At 52.1% G+C, this 21407-nt stretch overlaps 1 protein-coding gene and 1 long non-coding RNA gene across 9 annotated transcripts in view; both read right to left on the minus strand.

Moving 5' to 3' along the window:
* Positions 1-13023, minus strand: part of LOC105002618 — an 18277-nt gene extending 5254 nt beyond the window's left edge. For 2 of the 8 annotated variants that reach the window (XR_826999.1, XR_826995.1), the window contains exons 1-3: positions 9529-9862; positions 4400-4610; positions 3235-4216 (exon numbers count right to left, since the gene is read on the minus strand). This is a non-coding gene — a long non-coding RNA (uncharacterized LOC105002618). Of the gene's footprint in view, positions 1-3234; positions 4217-4399; positions 4611-9528; positions 9863-12965 lie in introns of those variants that run through there. The other 6 variants (XR_826998.1, XR_826997.1, XR_827000.1 and 3 more) reach the window with 6 other exon arrangements.
* A 4926-nt stretch (positions 13024-17949) lies between these two features.
* On the minus strand, positions 17950-21401 carry ADRA2A (adrenoceptor alpha 2A). Its single transcript, XM_010859353.1, is given in 2 exon segments — positions 17950-19720; positions 19723-21401. Coding segments are annotated over 2 exon segments (1407 nt in total). The 5' UTR covers positions 20828-21401; the 3' UTR covers positions 17950-19418.
* Positions 21402-21407: the final 6 nt, after the last annotated feature.

Here is a 21407-nt window from a genome sequence, read left to right on the forward strand (position 1 = left end):
GGGGGGGATTGGAAAAGCCTTTGTTCCAGGGAAAACACAAACCAGTCTGTACCCCAGGCTAACAGCTGAGATCCACGTGTCCTCAGGCAGTCAGTGAACCACTCAGTTTCCTGGCCTGTGAACTGGGTATAATAGCTTCGCACCGTTTTCATTGGGACTAAATGAGTTATTCAGTGCAAAGCGCTTCCTACTAAGTGTTCAATAAATATGATGTATTAAGCTGAGGCCAGAAGAATGGATGGAATTGGGCTGCAGGGATGGAGCCGAGATAGAGGAGGAGGGAGAAAAAGAGTGTGTTCCAGACAGAGGGAACAACATGTTTAAGAACAAATATTCAATAAATATTTGAACTCATAAATTCTTTAAGGGAAGTGAGAGTAATACAATCTCCGTAAGCTGTGTCCTTTATCTATTGTTCCCCAGAATGAGTGTTTATGTGTGTGCGTGAGTGTGTGTGTGTATAGCTGGGTGGCACCACAGCAAGGCAGCCACAGGCCAGCCTGCTGCATTTTTCTAACCAGATCATCAGATTCTTGGGGGCAGAGATTGAGTCTTCTCCTCTTGAAGTCTCATAGCCCAGAGCCTTTAACTCCCCTGGTTTCTCAGTGTCCCCCTCTAACCCTGTTGGGCCCCCCCATTTCCCTAGTGACTGTTTAGAGGCCAGGGGCCTATTACAGTGGGGAAGGAAGTATGGATGCAAATAATGTGTTTGATCACCACCTGCCCTCCTGCAAAAACAGAAGAAGTTTGAACGTTCAGTAGGCAACCTGAACTTAAATCCTGGGAAGCCTCTCCTCTCCCCCTTTTCTGCTCTATCACCACCACTTCCATCCTGGGGAAAGGCCTTGGCCAAGAACACTAGAGAGAGCTCATGGATGACATGAGAAATACAGGCAGGGCGGCACAGAGCCTTGAACTTTCGGTCAGAAGGCCTGGACTCAAGTCCCCACTCTGTCAGCTGACAGCCCTGTGACCTGGGGTGGGTCTCCTGGGACTCCAGTCCAGAGAGCACGCTGCGGTCCCACAACAAACTGGTTTAGGGGAGCAGGGGTATGCAGTAGGGAAACCAACCATTCTGGCTTTCCCGGGACCGAGGGATTCCCTGGGATTCAGGACTTGCATGCCAAGGCCAGGAAAGTCTCAGACACACAGGGATGAGATGGTTGCTCACAGCTTTGGTTCTCCCTCTTGGTTCTGGCTCCTCCCCTCCCCAGACCCAAGTCACATGTCAGCACAGAGCAGCCTCTGGGCCCTTTGGCCCCACGGCTGACCCATGGGACCCCATCTATGCAGGAAGGAGGCAGAGGAGGAACAAGACTTCCGAGTTGCCACTACCAGGTTTCCACAGGTTGGCATCAGTTCATTGCTTGAGACAGGAGGGTGGGGTAGATTCTCTTACAGACTCAACGTACGGCCAATCCAGTCTAGCCAGGTGACCACAGCCCTGACAGCCGGGAAGCCTGGTCCATGCCACTCTCCAGAGTCTTGGGGAGATGGGATTCATGACAACCCCAGTTCGCACTGAGCCCTCTACTCCTCCCCACAAGAGCTTATTGGGCTCATCAACCTGATGCTGGCAAGAGGCTGCAGGGTGGTCTCAGCTGGGCCCCCACCCCACCACACCAGGAGCTCCAGGAGAGCCCCCTGGGCCTCTGCTCAGACCCGCACAGGCTGCCCTGCCATGGAGATCACCGCAAGCACCCTGCTGCCCTATCGGAGAGACATGCTGTGTTTTCAATTACAGTCCCCGTTTCTTTCCTGGTTCGGGCTCGAATGCCAGGCTATATTAGGTCATGCCGAGCCAGCCCTGTTGTGCTTTCTCATTAGCCGCATCACATCGTATTTTTAGGGGCAGCCAAGACCAAGACAATGCCAGAGAGCTGCTTTTCTTCCTGAGTCCCCAAACACCACCTCCGTAAAAAGATTATGCTGGGAGGTCCAAGGGCCCCCATAGCTGCTGCTGCAGACAGCAAAGGCACCTGCTCTGAGAGGAGTGGCAAGTGATTGGATGGACCAGAGGCAATGAGGGAAGTGGTCCCTCTGCCTGTCTTTTCGTCCACTTCAGACACCTACCGTTACCACCCCAAAGCCACGTGGAGTTCCTGGTTTCTCGTGCCCTGGGACAAAAGGACAGAGATCCAAGACTCTTGTGAGGACCAGACTGCCTTCCCCAGAGCAGCCTCTCCTGTCCCTCCCATCTTTTTGCAGACCCAGAGCACTGCAATGTGAGGTTCCCATACTCTGGGGTCTTCCCTGTCCCTCACCACTACAGCAGGAACATTAAAGCTTGCAAAGCACTGCTTCCTCCATGGTCTCATCTGACCTACCTGTGAGGGTGGTGTTAGGATACCTATTTTACAGATGGGGAAACTGAGGCAGTGAAAAGGGAGGTGATGCGTCCAAGCCACAGAGGAGTAAGTAGAAGGGTCGGCCTCCACATGGCCCCAGGGGCTCGGCTCGGCTCAGAGCTGGACCCAGATGCCCATTCTTGTCCACACACTGGAAACCAGGGAGGGGCCACTGTTCCTCGGTTTCCTCTCCCTGAAGCTCACTGCCCACCTGCAGAGCATGGGGGGTCCCACAAGTGCCAGCACTCTCTATACCTCACTCCCAGCCCAGCTTCCTCGAGCCAGGACAGTCACCTTCCAGGGGGCTGAGGACCAGGGAAGCAGAGAGAGAGCAAGTCCCGCCTGTGAATTTCCACTTGTCTCTGCCCTCTGTCCCTGTCCAGGCTTAGATCAGTCTCTCTCCCTCCTTACACACAGACATACACACACACGTGTGTACACAGATGAGTCTGGGATCCAGCATCCCAGAGACCCCCATGCCATCTCAGGTTGGAGGGGGAGGGGTAAGCCTGTTCCTCCAGGGAACTTTGCATGGAGCCAATGTGCAAGGGCAGAGGGTGAGGGGTGGCTCCCAGGGTGGATACAGTGGTCACCATGGGACTGAGATAATAGGAATGAAGGCCCATTTGAATGCAGCCATTTTGAGAACAGACTTCCCTGGTGGCTCAGATGGTAAAGAATCCACCTGCAATGCAGGAGACCCAGGTTCCATGCCTGAGTTGGGAAGATCCCTTAAAGGAAGACATGGCAACCACTCCAGTTTTCTTGCATGGAGAATTCCCACGGACAGAGGAGCCTGCTGGGCTATAGTCCATGGGGCTGCAAAGAGTTGGACACACTGAGCGACCAAGCACAGCACACACAGCTTTGAGAACAGGGCTGGTACCTTCCAGATTCCTTCATCCATGAGATCCTTAGGGTAAGACTGCAGACGGAGAGCAGCAGGACCCCCTCCAGATGTGTTCCATGCTCTCTGAGCAAGCGGGGCCAAGGCAAACCATTTGTCCACAGCTCTTTGGCTTCCACCCCTTCATGTCAATCACAGGTCCTGGGTCAGGACAGAGACCACCCAGCAGGGCTGGGTGCCCAGGGAAGGGCACCAGAGCAGCAGGTCAGTCCACCTCGTATAAGTGGCTGCAGTCACTTTGGCTTCCACCTCAAGCCACGAATCCAGGCTGACTCTTTCGAGGCGCAATGCAGCCCTGGGGCACTGAACACAGACTGGAACACAGAGCAGGCATTTAGCCTTCCTCTCACTGGCCACTACTTCCTCCCTCTTCTGGCTACTCCCCTCCACACCCAACTTCTGCCCTCAGACTCTTCCTTCACATTCAGTGGCCACTCCCACCCCCCAGAGAGCAAAGGCCCAGGACCAAAAGGCCACACTAAACACCCTCGACATGCCGGGTGCTACGATAGATGCTGGTCGGGGGAGAAGGAGAGGTGGATTTGCAGACAACTGAAGCATACTCTTAAGCCTGCCCAGTGGTTTCAGGCTAGTTTGAGAGAAAGAAAAGGCTCAGAGACCCACCCCCTATGAAACCAAATAACAGGGCAAAACAAATATCCAGAATTCATCCCTGTACCTGGTGGAAGCAACATTTAGAAAAAGATTCTAAATGAGAAGAAAACATGGAGGAATTTTAAGAGTTGATGAGACTCCAGGTTATCTAGGAAAGGTGAGAGAACTGTGGTTCCCAGACACTCCACTCCCTCTGGAATCAGCGTGTAGGGAACACGGGTCTGCAGACCACAGATGCTCTTGACCACAAGGCTTCCTCATTTTTCACTGGACTCACCTTCACACATTATTGGCACTTACAGGATTCATGCCCAATCACCGTTGCACAGTTTTGAAGGCTGATCATCTACAAAAATGTGAAAAGAGGCAGAACGTAAGGGCAGAAAGTTGGAAACCCAAACGGCCCATGCTCTCAGCTCATATCGTTTCATTTTGCCAACTAGATCAAAGAAGAATATCCCCAAAACTCAACACACAAAAATATACACGCATTCCAACAACTTCGAAATCCTTTTCCTGGAAGGCTTACCCATGAAATAAATCACTGGGTGGCTACAGCTCCCTTTAGAAACAGTCAGGATGTAGGTCATGAACTCAGTTGCCTTCAGTGCTGATGACTGGGTTGCAGCATTTGCTCAGCCAGGGAACTGTTATGAGAACAACTGCTCTGTCCTCTTTTAGCAACACATGAAGAATAAGCTGGATCCTGGGAGCCCAGATGACCAGGAATCTTCCACCTCCTACCCACAGCATAGAAGAATTCCAGGAATCAATGGATGATTGAAAGTTCCTCTCCACTCATCCAAGGAGCTGTACCAACTCATCTTATACATTCAACCTGTTGGTCCCCATAAAACAATAAGTGCTCCCATAAAACAACAAACAACAAGTGGGTTATGGGTTTCCAACTTTCAGACAAGTTCAAAGAACTGATTAAGGCTATTGAAAACCAAAAGCAATGTTATCAACGCAGTTTGGATTAGATCGGTTCCGTTCAGTCGCTCAGTCCTGTCTGACTCTTTGAGACCCCATGAATTGCAGCACGCCAGGCCTCCCTGTCCATCACCAACTCCTGGAGTTCACCCAGACTCATGTCCATCGAGTCAGTGATGCCATCCAGCCATCTCATCCTGTCGTCCCCTTCTCCTCCTGCCCCCAATCCCTCCCAGCATCAGAGTCTTTTCTAATGAGTCAACTCTTTGCATGAGGTGGCCAAAGTACTGGAGTTTCAGCTTTAGCATCATTCCTTCCAAAGAATGATATAAGCATCTGAATGCAGAGTTTCAAAGAATTGGATTAGATAGCTGATCCTAACACAAGGACCAAGTGATGCCCAATTAAAGAAGCAAAACAACTAAATGCCCTTCAAAGTCAGGCAGCCTTCGAAGATGCAGACATAGAGAACATACTTGTGGACACAGTGGGGGAAGGAGAGGGTTGGGCGAACTGAGAGAGCAGCAGGAAACATACATATTACCATATGCAAAATAGAGAGCCCATGTGAATTTGCTGTGTGACACAGGGAGCTCAGCCCAGTGCTCCGTGACCACCTAGAGCGGGGGGATGGGAGGGAAGTTCAAGAGGGAGGAGACACATGTATTTCTGTGGCTGATTCATGTTGTTGCATGGCAGAAACCAGCACGATATTGTAAAGCAATTATCCTCCAATAAAGTTTCTTTAAAAAAATCACGTAGCCTTTGAGAATATTGATGAAGTGACTTTGACCCAAAGGTCACAGGGCTGGCTCCATTAGGATTTTCTTGGTGGCAGGTGACAGAAAACCCAGTTGAGATTGGCTTAAATAAAAGCAAGGGAATTTAATTGCTTATGAAAATTTTTTTTAAGTCTGGAGGAAGATCTTACTTCATATTCATCTGGATTGAGGGCTAAACTGATGTCACCAAGATTCCATCCCTCTCAGACTCTGCCATCTACCACAGTGAACCCAGGTGATAAGTGAACTCAGCCGGTCCCAACAATACTAGCAAAAGACTTCTGTCTCTGATGGGTTCAGAGGTGGGACCATGACTACCGTGTTCTGAATGTTTGCATCCACTCAAAATTTGTATGTTCAAATTCTAACCCCCAATATGATGATATTAAGAGGTGGGGCATTTGGGAGGTGCTCAGGGCATGAGAGCAGAGCTCTAATGAATGGCATTAGTGTTTCTCTAAAAAGGACCCTGAAGAGTTCTCTTGTCCCTTCTGCCCCAGGAAGATACAAGCCTTAAGCCCAGAAGAGGGTCCTCACCCAACCACGTTGGCCCCTGGATCTTGGGCCCTCTGGCCTCCAGGTCTATGAGAAATAAGTTTTTGTTGTTTACAAACCACTCAGTCTGTGGCGTCGTAGTCCATGTCACAGCAATGTGAAGGGACAAGGGCAACGACAGTGATGTGCAGAAGGTCACACAAATGGTCTGACCCCAGGAAGAGCTCAGACTTGGAGTCTCACAAAAGGTACCCTACATCTCCTGCCTCTCTCCACCTTGCTCCCATGGTCCTACACCCTTCAGTCCCCCACCATGGGAACTGCCCAGGTTCAGCCGTGTACATGAGCCCTGCAGAGAGTGAGTCACCCCTGTCAGCACCCTAGTAAGGCCCCAGGGACTGGGTCAGGGAGGTATGCCCAAGACATTCTGCACGTGTTTCTGGGACAGAGAGCAGGCATCACTGTCACTGAGCAAGTATCAACAAGAGAAGCCAGACCCAGAGGACAACAGCATGTGCCCAAACCGAAACAAAATGAATTGAGAGTCAGTGACCACGGTGGCTGCCAGGACAGCCAGCAGTTAGACGAGGGCATAGGCAAGTGAGCTGCAGTGAGTGGTTCAGGACCAAACTGTGAACAGTGAGCACAGCCAGAGCTGCTTGTGGGTGAGCAAGTGTGATGGTAGGGAGGCCCAGATCCTGCCAGGTGCAGACTGCATGACAGAGAACCCAGAGCGGCTACTAATGTGGGCCCAGCGTGACCCTGACTTTGAGGCTTCCTCTCGCAGTCTCCATGGAGAGTGGCAGGGAGCAGCTGAGTCACCCAGAGAGCAAAGCAAAGGCTGGTGTCTCTGCTGCACACACAAAAGACCATTGGGATGTGATTGGGAAGCACTGAACCATGTGAGTTGATCAGTTCTGAGCATTTTCTGGTCCTTCCCTGCCAGGTCAGGGCCAGTCTTAATGAGCCGAGACCACCTTTTGTGTTTGGGCTAAAAGCTGGGGCAGGAAAACCTACCCCCACTAACTCCACTGTCCTGAGTACAGACAAACGTCTAGATCACCATTCTGTTTTAACCTGTCTAAAATGGGTAGCTAGGCTTCCCTGGTAGCTCAGCTAGTAAAGAATCCACATGCAATGAAGGAGACCCCGGTTCGATTCCTTGGTTGGGAAGACCCCCGAAGAAGGGATAGGCTACCCACTCCAGTATTCTTGGGCTTCCCTAGTGGTTCAGGCAGTAAAGAATCCGCCTGCAATGAGGGAAACCTGGGTTCGATCCCTGAGTTGAGAAAATCCCCTGGAGGAGAGCATGGCAACCCACTCCAGTATTCTTGCGTGGAGAATCCCCATGGGCAGAGGATCCTGATGGCCTACAGTCCATGGGGTTGCAAATAGTCGGACACAACTGAGCAACCTCGCATGTAATGGTTATATATACACACACACACACATATATATTTGCAGAATGAAATGGCTAGGCCACAGTACCCAGATATCTGATTCAACATTATCCAAGATGTCTCTGAAAAGGTGTTTGTATTTTTTTAAAGATAAGATTAACATTTAAATCAGTAGACTTTGAGTAAAGCAGCCTGCCATCCATAATGTGGGTGGGTCTCACCCGTCTGCTAGAGCCTTAAGGGAAAAAGACTGACCTCCCCCAAGCAAGAGGGTACTTGGCCGGCAGACTACCTGTAAACTGCAGCTCTTCGATGGGCCTCCAGCCTACCCTATAGATATTAACCTTGCCAGCTTCCACAATTGTGTGAGTCAGTTCTCTAAATTAATCTCCATAGATAGGCAGCTGTACTGTGCTTAGTCACTTCAGTCATGTCTGACTCTTTGCCACCCCATGCTCCATAGCCTGCCAGGCTCCTCTGTCCATGGGATTCTCCATAGGTTGGAGTGGGTTGCCATGCCCTCCTCCAGGGGACTGTCCCAACCCAGGGATCAAACCCAGGTCTCCCGCATTGCAGGCGGATTCTTTACCATCTGAGCCACCAGGGAAGACTAAGAATACTGGAATACGTAGCCTATCCCTTCTCCAGGGGATCTTCCTGACCCACAAATCGAACCGGTATCTCCTACATTGCAGGTGGATTCTTTACCAGTTGAGCTACCAAGGAAACCCATAGATAGGCAGATATATAGGTAAATTCATAGATACAGAGACACACACATACAAACATCGTACCAGTTCTGTGTCCGGAGAACCTTGACTCATACACCATCTCTCTGGGTTTAAAAGCTGAAACCCTTTTCCATATTCCCAAGCACTCATCCCACTGCCAAATGAGAAGTATATAGATATATTAAGACAAATGGATAGACAGACAGACAGACAGATAGATGGATATTGGGTTGGCCAAAAAGTTCATTTGGGGTTTTTTGTAAGATGTTATGGAAAAACCCCAATGAACCTTTTGGCCAATTGGTAGGTAGGTAGGTGGGTAGATAATAGATAGAAGATAGATAATATTAATAGAGAGAGATACAGTACTGCCCTCTGTGTCCTCCATCACATCACACATCATTCACTCACTGTATCTGACAAATGCTTACTGGTACCTACTAGGGGTTTCAGGTGCCAAAGACTCAGCAGATAACATAGCTCCTCCCTCTTTGGAACTTAAACTCTCAAACATATAAAACATGATAAACATGTAGAAATGAAATGATAGCCAGGCCATGACATTGTGGGGAAAGGTAATATTTTACCCATTTTTCAGAGGGTAAAAACCTGTGAGGTTCTGGAAAATGAAACATGTCCAAATTTATATAGACAGCCAGAGATGGAGCCACCATGTAACTCCATGTCTAACACCAGTGTCCAAGCCCCTTATCCAGGTGCTGGAGAGGTTGGGAGAACTTTAGGCGAGGGGATGCTGAAAGGGGAGAGATCATTCCAAAAGCAAAATATCCACATTTCTCATGCTTTCCTCTTGGTTTATGTCTGAAACTCTTCTGACAAAAGTTCCCCCATGAAGTGGGTACAGTAGAGTTGGTGAAGACACCAGTCTTTGGACCCAAGCCATTTGAGCAAGAAGAAAGAGTGGTAGAAAGATGCTCCCTCAGAGCCTTGGAGGATGGGCTGGGCTGAGGGCAAGCCCAGGAGCAGCCCCTCTGATTGGCAGCATGGTACCCTCCCCACACACCCCTACTGGCCACCTTCACGAACAGGGAAGGATGTCAAAAAGGAGTCAGACCCGAGGTTTAAGCCCTGAAATAACTGTTGTCAAATCCCAGGTTCCTCCCATCACTAACGTTAAAGAGTCCTGGGGTGTAGCTTGGCTTTAATGTTTAGATGTGATTTTGCTAGGCAGCCGGGGAAGGATGGTGTGGTTTTCCACTTGTAGGAGAAGCAAAGTCATGGAGACAAGGACAGAGTGCTATCATCAGAACACAGTAAACCAGCCTGGGGTGCAGCAAGGCAGGAAGGAGCACTAACCTGGCCACCAGGAGACTTCGGTTTCAGGGCTGCTTCAGGAGAAACCATCGTGGTCACTATGGATCTGGTCTGGGTCTTGAAGTTTGTCCAGTCCTACCCTCTGGCTCTAATAAAGAACACAAGGCCTTGCTTTCATCCAGCTGGAAAGAGAGAAAGCTAAGAGACTGACACGTCAAATTACCATCACAAATCTCCCTAAAACAGCAGTTCAGAAGCCATGATGCTGGCACCATCCAAACCAGCCAGCCCAGCCCGACTCAGCTTAGAGCAGCTTCCAAGCTGGAGCAGAAAAGACTGGCAGTATTGGTTTCTAGGGGCTTCCCAGGTGGTGCTAGTGGTAAAGAACCCACTTGTCAATGTAGAAGACATAAGAGACAAGGGCTCAGTCCCTGGGTCAGGAAGATCCCCTGCAAGAGGGCATGACAACCCACTCTAGTATTCTTGCCTGGAGAATCCCCTGGACAGAGGAGCCTGGTGGGTTACAGTCCATAGGGTTGCAAAGAGCCAGACATGACTGAAGCAATTTAGCACACACACATTTGTCTCAGCCCTACGTGAGCACTGGCCTGGGCAATTGACTAAAATGCTAGCAACCATCATCTCCAAGTTACAGGTGGGGAAAATGAGGTTGGTCATCTGTTGAAGGTTAAAATCAAGGGGAGGTGCTGGAACCAGGATTATAATCAGATCTTCTGACTCCCAAGTCTTAAAGTGTCCTTCTCAGAAATCCCAGCCATCCTCTCCAAGACCCAAACTCGTTCTCTGGGAACTTCTGGGAGAGACAAGTCAATGGCAAATAATAAGCACATGTTGAAAGCGTAGGGACTAGATTTCAAGCAAACGATCAGGTATGAAGTGTCAGAGGGAGGGGTGCACAGGCACCGTGAGTCTGCAGCTGAAAGTGCCTCATGGCAGGCAGAGTAGACAGGTGTGCCAAGTTACAGGTTTCCTGAACTTGCAAACAGAGGGCTTTTCCCCTGGAGGGGCCTGGTTAAGCCTAGTGCAGGAATAAGGGGGGCGAGTCCCATATTCCTGGATTATCAAATCTCCTGGTCCCAAGCAGAATCCACGGGGTGCTGAGGGCCTCCAACTCTCATGATCTCACATTGCCAACAAGCCTTTGAGGGGCTCAGGGGACACACAGACCTCTATTCTCATGGCCTCCTCTAATCCTCCCTGATTGTGGTAAAGATAAGGCGTGTGTGTGCATGCAGTCGCTCAGTCCTGACTCTTTGCGAGCCTATCGACTGTAGCCAACTAAGCTCCTCTGTCCATGGGATTCTCCAGGCAAGAATACTGGAGTGGGTTGCCATGCCCTCCTCCTCCAGCGGATCTTCCTGACCCAGGGATCAAACCTGCCTCTCTCATGTCTCCTGCATTGGCAGGCAGGTTCTTTACCACTAGTGCCACTTGGGAAGCCCCAGAGATAAGGCTGCTGAGGTTCAAATCATGCAGGGAGTCAGACCAAGTCACATGACCAGATCTACAGCCCACCGAGATAGACTCAATTAGGGTTAGGGTTAGGTTAGGGTTGAATTAACCCTTCAAGATGGTTTCATGTAACCAGAAACAGGAAGCTCTGAGCCTGGGACTCACCCTCTAGAGATGGAAATCCACAGAGGGTGGGGCGGTGGTGTACAGTATTTTGCCAGCAAAGACTTCTCTGAAATCCCAGTGTCTGGGTCTGCACCAAGTCTGGCACTGCCTTTGGGTAACCTCAGGGGATGCAGGGGCCCTGGACTTTCCAAGCTCCTATCATCTCTTCGCTACTGCTCCTGAGATGCCTCACCCCATCAGTCCCCACTCAGCAGCCAGAATATTGTTCCAAACAAAAACCCTCTGATCACTTTCATCCTCCGCTCCAAATCCCTCCAGTGGCTCTGCATTGCCCTCGAGATGAATCTTTCCAAATGGCTGTGTGGCCTGGTCCCAACCGTCTCCAGCCTCTTCGCCCTTCTGTCAGTCTCTCAGGACATACGGTCCAAGCAGGGTGGACTTCATTTAGTGACCAGAACAAATGGCGCTCCTCTCTCACCCCCAGCCCCTTTGCCAGACCTACCTGCCCATCCCTCTGTCCTCACCCAGCGGTCACTCCTCTAAGCCCCTCCCCTGACACCTTAGCCCAGGCCAGGTTCCCCCTCAGTGAGCCCCTGTCTCCCACTTTTGTCAACCTGCTTACCACTCCCCTGTACCCACTTAATATCTGTCTCCCCCTCAAAAGAAGAAGCTCTGCAAGGTCAAGATCCTGATTATCTTACCATTCTATCCCCAGCACCAAGCACGAATGGAACGCTATCAGTGATATTAGCTTGGGAACAGCTCCAAAAAGTCGTTGTTGAGTGAATGAACGGATGGAGAAAGGAATCTGTCGTGCATTAAACTCTCAGGCCTCCGCTGAGGTTCATCATTTGTTGTTGCTTAGTCACGAAGTCGTGTCCGACTCTGCGACCCCATGGACTATAGCCTGCCGGGCTCCTCCGTCCATGGACTTCTCCAGACAACAATACTGGAGTGGGTTGCTGTTTTCTCTTTCCGGGGATCTTCCCGACCCAGGGATTGAACCTGTGTCTTCTACATGGGCAGACAGAGTCTTTACCTCGGAGCCACCGGGGAAGCTTCCTCTGGGGCTAATGGCATGAAAAAGCATCCTGAAGGTGTGTATCTGTGAGCAGGAAGGCCAAGGGGTGCCCTCAGGTGCTGGGTAAGGAGCAGCCGTGTCCCCAGTGTACCCAGGGCACAGATGGGGTCACTGACCTGGGCCAGTGCCCACCCCTCCCCACCGAGGCCCCAGTCTGCTGGTCATCACTGCCAGACAGCCCAGTGTCTGCTTCTCGGCTGTCTAAGCTGGACCTCACAGGCATGAGGCCAGTCTAGAGAGCTTTGGTCAAAGGGTGCCTGGGGCTCTCTCTCACCGGATGGGCCAGATGGCAGGTGTGTGGGTCTGTGTGTCGGTGTGTGTGCCCAGTCTGATCTGCTCATAACAAGCCCAACATACACCCTCCTACCCACGAGGTCTGCCCAGCGGCCCACAGAGCTGGCCACAGACACGCTGAAGAAACGAGGTGCTGGCCTCCCGCCAGCCTGTCTCCCCCAGACTGGCATCGCTCAGCCTTTCTCAAGCGGCGGGTTCTGTGCTGGATGTTGCCCGCCTACCCCGTGCCTACCACCTCTGCCGTTGCCCTCCTGCTCTGAGCCCAGGCCGGTGGCTGGTTGAGGTGTTATCCCCCAGGCTCTCTCCATGCCCACTGGCTACAGTGACCCTGACCAAAGGCATCTTCCAGACACCCTCCCTGCAAACTGCAACTCTAATATTTGAGTTACAGCCCTCTCCCCTCAGTCCTCTGACCCCTGGCAGCTCCAGGGTGTCACTGCCCCTTGGTGCTTTAACCCTGATGCGCCTTGTACTAAGAGTACGCTCTTAATCCCTCATCACTTACCTTCTCAGCTAACCATCTTGTTTTTCTCAGATGCAAATTTCAAAGAGGGCCAAGTTCCTGCCCTTGAGCGGAACTGAAAGAACCTGACAGGCCACTCCCAACTGGCCTTCCACACCCTCCTGAGCTCCCTGGGGTCAGACTCCCCTTCCACGGGACAGCAGCTGCTAAGGAAACTGCAAAGAACCAGTGCCACCTCTCCAGAACAGTCCACCCCTCCTCCCAGCCTCCTCCTCTGGCTCAGCTCCACTGCCTGGTAGGGGAGAGGGACTGCAGCCTGGGGTTTGGGGTGGGGGGACGCTTCACATCTAAGGCAAGGACAGGAGAGAGCAGACACTTAAAACCCATCAACAGAAAAGTCTGGTGAGACCCCTCGGCCCAGCAAGATCCAACAAGTATTTCTGCAAACACCATTCACTGAGATGCTCCGTAAAAAAAAATGAAATTCTGCAGTCCAGGGAGTTTTGGAAACCTAACACACCATATCATCTCCTCTCGGAGAATCGCAATCCACACTGGCATAATTAAGACTAAGAAGACCTAAAGAAAAAGTACCTGTTAAAGATTGTTTTTTGTTTTTGCTTTCTTTCTGGCCACACTGCACATGGGATCTTAGTTCCCTGACCAGGAATCAAAATCTTGCCACTTGCGTTGGAAGCGTGGAGCCTTAACCGCTGAACCCCCAAGGAAGTCTCGAAAAGGTACCTATTAAAGGTCACTGAACCAGCATTTCATCAGCTATTAATAGATGATGTGGTTGGATAGACAGAGAGGCTGAGGATAGATGGGAGATAGAGATTGAGATTAATTTTTATAGTTATATAAGTACAATGAAACACAGTTTTAAATAGCAGGGATCCAGACCAACCATTTTCATTTTATAAATGAAGTCATGGGGGCTCAGAAAAGCTTTTACCCAAGGTCACACCACAGCACTAGAATCCAGGCCTCCTGATGCCTAGTCCAGGCTTTTTCCAACAGGCCCTGTTTCTTTTTTTTGCTTGACTCTAAACCCCAGGACTTCTGGTAATCAAAGAGATCGATGCTATTTTCAAGACAGACTCTGGTGTTTGTGATTAATCTCAGTGACTTCACAGGGCTTCCCTTGCAGGCATGCCCTCTGCTGAGGAAGGCGCCCTTTCCTGCATCCCAGACTCCAGGTCGACCGTGGAGGGTGGCAGGGCCCAGGGCAGAGGCTGCAGGTGAGGGTGACATTGAGCCCTCACTCTGGATGCTGAGCCATCCTGGTGGCTCAGACAGTAAAGAATCCGCCTGCAGTGCAGGAGACCTGGATTCAATCCCTGGGTTGAGAAGATCCCCTGGAAGAGGGCATGGCAACCCAACTCCAGTACTCTTGCCTGAAGAATCCCCACGGACAGAGGAGCCTGGTGGGCTACAGCCCATGGGGTTGCAAAGAGTCAGACACAACTGAGCGACTAAGCAAAAAACAAAAAGAAAAAACAATCTTTAACCGGTACTTTTTCTTTAGGTCTTCTCAGAGTCTTGGCTAGGCCAGTGTGGATTGTGATTCTCCGATTCACACACTCAGCTTGAGTTTGGGAAGTGGGCTTCCTGACAGGTGTCCCCAAATGGGAACAGACATTTGACAGGACATCTTCAGTGATGAAGTTGGAGACACAAAATCTGGGGACTGACTTAGGCCTTGGGGCGTTATATAGGCCTGGCACTGTTCCACAGGGCTCAGCTGCTAGAACCAGAGTTGCCTTCCCACCCGTCCTCCCTAAGCCTAAGTCTTGGCATCTCTGAGCTTCTGCATCTTACTCCCTGAGCCCCCAGCCACAGCCATCTCTCCCACACTGCACACTCACAGCACAGAGGTGTGTGTGTGTGTGTGTGTGTGTGTGTGTGTGCGCGCACATGCTCACTCAGTTGTCAGATTCTTTGCAACCCTATGGACTATAGCCTGCCAAACTTTTCTGTTTATGGACTTTTTCCAGCAAGAATACTGGAGTGGGTAGCCATTTCCTCCTCCAGAGGAGCTTCCTGACCCAGGGATTGAACCCACATCTCTTGCATTGGTAGGTGGATTCTTTACCACTGAGTCACTAAGGAAGGGGCTGCTAATGCCAGAGACCCGGGTTCAATCCTGGTCTGGGAAGATCCTCTGGAGAAGGAAATGGCAACCCACTCCAGTATCCTCGCTGCGGAGAATTCCATGGACAGAGGAGCCTAGTAGGCTATAGTCCATGATGTCACAAAGAGTCAGACATGACTTAGTGACTAAATACACACACACCAGGGAAAACCCTCCTCCAGCCCTTTAGCAGAGAAGAAATTGAACTGAGACTTTCAGGAAAGACAGACCCTTGGGGCTTAGGCTCAAAGGAGGCTGCCCGCCCCCAACTCCAGGCACTGGGTGGGAGTGAGCCTGGCAAGACATGCTTCAGAGCCCAACGCCAGTGGCTTTTGGTGCCCCAACCAAAATCACGTAAAATAGAAGACTTCACCACAAAAACAGACCCAGGTAATCAGGATCAGATATAGACTGGAAGTCCTAGACTGACAGGCTTATCTCCTCATCTTTAGACTGAGATCCTCAAATCCCGTCCCCCACCCCAGACCTATTGGACTGCGGCTTGAGGCCTCTGCAGTGAACAGTGCTGCCCCCAGCATCCTAGCCTCAGCTCCAGCCCTCTCTCCCCTCCCTTCCCCAGGCCTCATCCATCTCTGGGGCTTCTCTGCTGCTGGGGTGGGGCAGGGAGGGCCTGCCCTCTGTGGCTCTAGTGCCCACACTTCCCCTTTCTCAGAGAGCAGGGCCACTTCCCTGAAGACAGCAGTTAACATCAAGCAGTGTTTGTATCTGCCCCTGTGTCTGGGACACACAGCCCAGTCTGGGGGCCTGTTGGGCTGGCCTATCGTCTGCCACTGTTTGCCTTTGGGGCAATGGGTGCCTTGAGCAAGCTGGGAGAGAGGAGGCTGCTGTGGGGATAGGGAGCAGGGCACAGCCCCAGACAGGGCAGCCTTGATGCCAAAGGCTGTGGCTTCTGAAGCTCCAGGCAAGGGTTGCTGGAGCCAAATGCCTGTCCACTGTCCTGTCTTCAGAGTCAGAGCATCTGATGCTAGAGGACACTCCCTCCCACCTCTAATAAAACCCCTCAGAAACATGGTCTTCCTTCTTCCAGGCCCCTCAAAGCCCAGATCCCTTCTAAGGGCTCTGCACCCTCCCACCCCTGCATACCTACCCTAACCCCTGTGCTGTGCTGTGCTTAGTCGCTCAGTCATGTCCGACTCTTTGCGACCTTGTGGACTGTAGCCCACTAGGCTCCTCTGTCCATGGGGGATTCTCCAGGCAAAATTCTGGAGTGGGTTGCCATGCTCTCCTCCAGGGGATCTTCGCAACTCAGGGATCAAACCCCAGGTCTCCCGTATTGCAGGCAGATTATCGCTTGAGCCACCAGGGAAGCCCAAGAATACTAGAGTGGGTAGCCTATTCCTTCTCCAGGGGATCTTCCCAACCCAGGAATAGAACTGGGATCTCCTGCATTGCAGGCAGATTCTTTACCAGCTGAGCTATGAAGGAAGCCCACCCTCACCCCAACCCCACCCCAAAAAAGTTAATAAGGAGATATTGCAGGTGCTGCCCAGAGGGAACACCTGGAGGCGAACTGATGATCTGCTTCTGGGGCATCCAGAGCTGGGCTGCATGTGTGTTGTAAGTGGCTGGTCTTACAAACCCGTCTCCCCCCAGACTTGGACCTGTGGCTTGGGATTGTCCCTCAAACCCAGCTCCTGGGACGGTGACTCTCCTTCACCAGCACAGCCTTTTATAATACACACATGAGAACTATTAATATTCCACTCTTGGCCAGTTGCTTTCAACAGAAGGTCACCCAGAGCTGGAGGACCCTGAGCAGGTCACTTCCTCTAAGAAGATGAGGGGCTGAATTCCTGGATTTCTAGACCCTTCCAGCTTCAAAGTGCCATCACCATAACCACAGGGCAAGGGTTGTAAGCCCTCCTAGACATAGGGAGAGAACTCAATATTACAGGAATGCAACAGGAAGGATCCCAGCCTTTGGCCAGAGACAACTCAACCGATCAAATATGTGGTTCTGTTTAGGTTTATACCACAATTGCTTCATATACCATGCTTGCGTGCTAAGCTGCTTCAGTAGTGTCTGACTCTGTGACCCTATGGATTGTAGCCCACCAGGCTCCTCTGTCCATGGGATTCTCCAGGCAAGACTCCTGGAGTGGATTGCCATGCCCTCTTCCAGGGGATCTTCCCAAATCAGGGACTGAACCCTTGTCCCAGGCATCGCCTGCGTTGGCAAGCAGGTTATCTACCACTAGCATCACCTGGGAAGCCTATCCCGTCCTATGGGCTATGTACCACATGTTGTATACATTACATTGTTAGGTCTGGTACACATTTGGAGTATATGGCATAATTGGTGTATCTACCACACTTGGGCGATGGATACATTTTGAGGAATAACACATAAAACACTGCAGCATGCACACACTTTGTGTATATCTACACACTCAGGGTGTATACCTGCACACTTGGAATATATCCGGTGCTCTGGAGATATAGCACACCTTGTGTAGAGACTCCACTGCTGGGAGCATTCTGCGAAGTCTTAGTGATATAACTCTGGCAAGACTCTGGGGTGAACAGTACAGACCCTAAGACCTGATCACCCTGCATGCAGTACACTCCCCCCACTGTGGTTAACCTTGAATAAATCCCTTGCCCTCTGAGACTCAGTTTTTTTCACCTGTTAGATGGGGATCATAACAGTACCTACCCTCATAGGCTTTGGGGGACAATTAAATGAAACAGAGCTTATAACAGACTCACCATCGCATCTGGCAAAGAAGAAACAGATGATAAATGGCAGCTTTGTTACTGCTTGGCCTTTTAAAAGTGTTTTATAATGCATAAGTATTTTTTAATTTCAAATATACATAAATTCAGATGTTTCCAGAGTCTTAATGCTTTTGAAAACTCAGATAACAGACAGACCATTTAATTCATATTTATTTCACATTTGATCTGTAAACTTTTTGTTAAAAAAAATCCACTGTCATTAGCAACATGTGCTGACATTAATTTTTCTTTAGTGAAATATGAGCGCAGGCCTTAAAGAGTCTCTGTCTAAAACATAGGGCAACTTGGATGTAAACAAAGTCTCCGCCCTTCTCCCTTGACTTTGGGAGTTTATCAATGACTTGATCTCAACCAGAAAAACAGGGAGGAAAAATGGACAACACTTTGATACTTAAGAGCTCTTGGGGCAGGAACTGTACAGTTGGGCAGGCCCATTTGTCTCTTCAAACTGTTTACTTTGGGCAAATTGTATCAGGTTTGCTTCTTCCACATAATTTCCACTTCTCCGTGTCTAAAAACAGCAGGTAAAAGATTTCCCACAGTCAGCACTCTGAAGGAGGGAGTGGTAGCACATACATCTAAGATCGAAACATACATATTTTTCAAGCAGTGGCCCCAGAGGAAGGGAGGAAGGGGACACTGGAAAGAGAAGGTTTTAAAGTGCAGTACTGGAGTGAAAAAGGGTGCATCCGAGAATAATGGCTTTATACACAGGGCTGCTGCAAGGCAGAAAGGTTCATTTACTTCTGTCTTGATCCATCCTTGTAATATTTACATAGGACAAGGCAATTATGCTGTTAGGCACAGGGGTGGGGAAATGGACAGAAATCTTTTCCCCCTCAGGAAATCTCAACACAAGTCCAGTCCCAAGGGACAGTCACCAGTTGCTGGTGAAAAGGACACAGAGAGGGTAATGACACCAGAAAAGGACTCACTTTGCAAAGAGGCTTGCCCTGAACTAGACACAATGTGTCTGCCTGGAGAGCATCTCCAGGATTCAAACATCAGTAGCCAGGATTCAAACATCAAAAGCCAAGAGACATTTAGGTCCCCATCCCCATCCCCATCCCCAAGTACTATCAAAAATAGTGTATATTTACAAGGGGGAGGGGGATGGGAGGGCCAGCAGGGCTGCCCTGAGCATTTGTTTAAAAATAGAGTTGGGGAAGGGGGACAGCTATTAGCCGGGGCTGGGTAACCCCCACCCCCACCCCATCTGTTAACCCTTTGGGAGCCCTCCATCCCCTCTGGCCTCTCGTGCTTGCTCTGAACGACTGTGACAGCTGGGCCCAGGTGAGGTGAAAATACTTTTAGGAAACAATACTGATTTGGGGCTGCCCAAGAACCCAGGAAGATGGCTCTGAGTGAGGAGCTGCCCTAACAATAATGAGGGGGTTGGAGTGGGGGGTGTGGCCCTCCCAGCCAGTACTTTTCTCAGGTAGGAGAGCGCAGATGCCCGCAAGAAGCGGCAGAGCCATCCTGGGGCCAAGAAACTAGGAACAGGCAGGACCCGGGGTTTGGCAGGACCACGTAGACGCGCCCCCTGGATCCCAGCTGCCTGCAGTCAGCGCAAGTCTGTTCTCCGGGCGCGGACTTCGCACTCACACGATCCGCTTCCTGTCCCCCCGGCAGAGGATCTTCTTGAAGGCGCGGCGGAAGTCGTGATTGAAGATGGTGTATATGACCGGGTTCAGCGAGCTGTTGCAGTAGCCGAACCAGAAGAAGAACTTGAAGAGCGTGGGCGGCACGGGGCAGCCGATGGCCGTGAGCGTGTAGGTGAAGAAGAAGGGGAACCAGCACACCACGAACACGCCGATGACCACCGCCAGCACGAAGGTGAAGCGCTTCTCGCGGTTCTGCCGCCCACGCCAGCGCGACGCCTTGGGGCCCCCGCCACGAGCGCTCCTCCGCCGGCCCGGCCGTCGGGTGCCCCCGGCCCCGTCGCCCCCTGCCCGCGCCGCGGCAGGCTGTCCCCGGGCTTCACCTGGCTCGCCCGGGCCTTGCCTTTGGCCCGGGGCCCGCGCTCCGACCTGCGGGACCCCGGGGGCCGCTCAGCATGCTCAGACGAGGAGCTCTCCTCTAGGTCCAGCGCATCGGCGTCCGGCGGCCCTGCGGGCGCGGGCTCCCCCGGGGCACCATTGAGCTGGACCTGCAGCGACTCGACCTCGGCGCCCACGGGGCCCACGCCGCCGCGCTCCGGGCCCAAGCCGTTGGGCCTGCGCTCGGCGCCCCCTGGCAGCTCAGCGGCGGTGGCATCCGGACCCCGGCGACTGGGCGGCACGCGGGTGCGGCGCTTGGCGATCTGATAGATGCGCACATAGACCAGGATCATGATCAGGCAGGGCGCGAAGAAGGAGCCGATGCTCGACGAGATGACGTACCACTTCTGGTCGTTGATCTCACAGCGCGGTTCGGCGGACGGCTGGCCACTCCTGCCTCTCTTCTTCTCGAAGGAAATGAGCGGGGGGAAGGAGATGACGGCCGAGATGACCCACACCGTGACGATGATGGCCTTGATGCGGCGTGGCGTGCGCTTCAGGTTGTACTCTATGGCCTGGGTGATGGACCAGTAACGATCCAGGCTGATGGCGCACAGGTGCACTATGGAAGACGTGCAGAAGAGCACGTCGAGCGCCAGGTAGATCTCACACCACGCCTTGCCGAAGTACCAGTAGCCCATGACCTCGTTGGCCAGCGAGAAAGGGATGACAAGCGTGGCCACCAGGATGTCCGCTGAAGCCAGAGACACCAGGAAGAGATTCTGGGGCGCCTTGAGCGCGCGGCTTGTGAACACAGCAATGATGACAAGCACGTTACCGAACACTGTGAACAGCATGAGCAGGCCAGCCAGGCACACCAGCGTCAGCGTCACCTGCAGGGAGTAGGGGGTGGCCCGGGCACCGCCCCCTGGGGCCTCGGTCCCGTTCCAGCTCGCGTTGCCCGCGTCCGGCTGCAGGGAGCCCATGGGCGCGAAGCTGCCCTCGGCCAGCGGCTGCTCCTGGCGGAACATGAACGCGGGTGCCCACTCGCCTGGGCCTGCTGCCAGCTGCCTTCCGGCCCGGTGCCCGTGGGTCCTCCTCTTCCTCTCGCGCCCCGCTCGCCCCGCCGCACCTCACATGGAGAAGGGGCCTCAGGGAGGCCGGGCCCCGAGCTGGGGGACCGCTAGCGGCCCATGGGCCCGGCTCCCGCGAACCGCACCCGGTCCGCGCGCTTCGGGCTCTCGGGGTCGGCGCCTTCTCGCTCCCAGCTCCTAGATACAGCCAAGTTTTATTTCTAAGCGGCGGGAGAGAGTAGGTCGAACCGATGGGGAAAGAAATATTTATTCTTCAAGAAGAGAGAACAAAAATCATCGGTGGCCTGATGACTTGGAAAGATAACAGGAAATTAAATATATCTGTTTCTATATCTTTGACTCTTGAGCCTGAGCGAAAGCAAGAGGTCTTACCGTGTGCGGGGCCCGCCCCCAACCCGGGAGGCAGCCGAGGGGTGCTGATGCTGGCTTGGGGTCGTGTGTCTCTCTCCTTATATCTCCGAAGCGAACACCGACTCTCTCGCTTCCCCCAGACGCGGCGGGGCCGGCGGGGCCCGGG

The sequence above is a fragment of the Bison bison genome, unplaced genomic scaffold, assembly GCF_000754665.1.
Source record: "Bison bison bison isolate TAMUID 2011002044 unplaced genomic scaffold, Bison_UMD1.0 scf7180017864456, whole genome shotgun sequence".
In the NCBI taxonomy this organism is placed as follows: domain Eukaryota; kingdom Metazoa; phylum Chordata; class Mammalia; order Artiodactyla; family Bovidae; genus Bison; species Bison bison.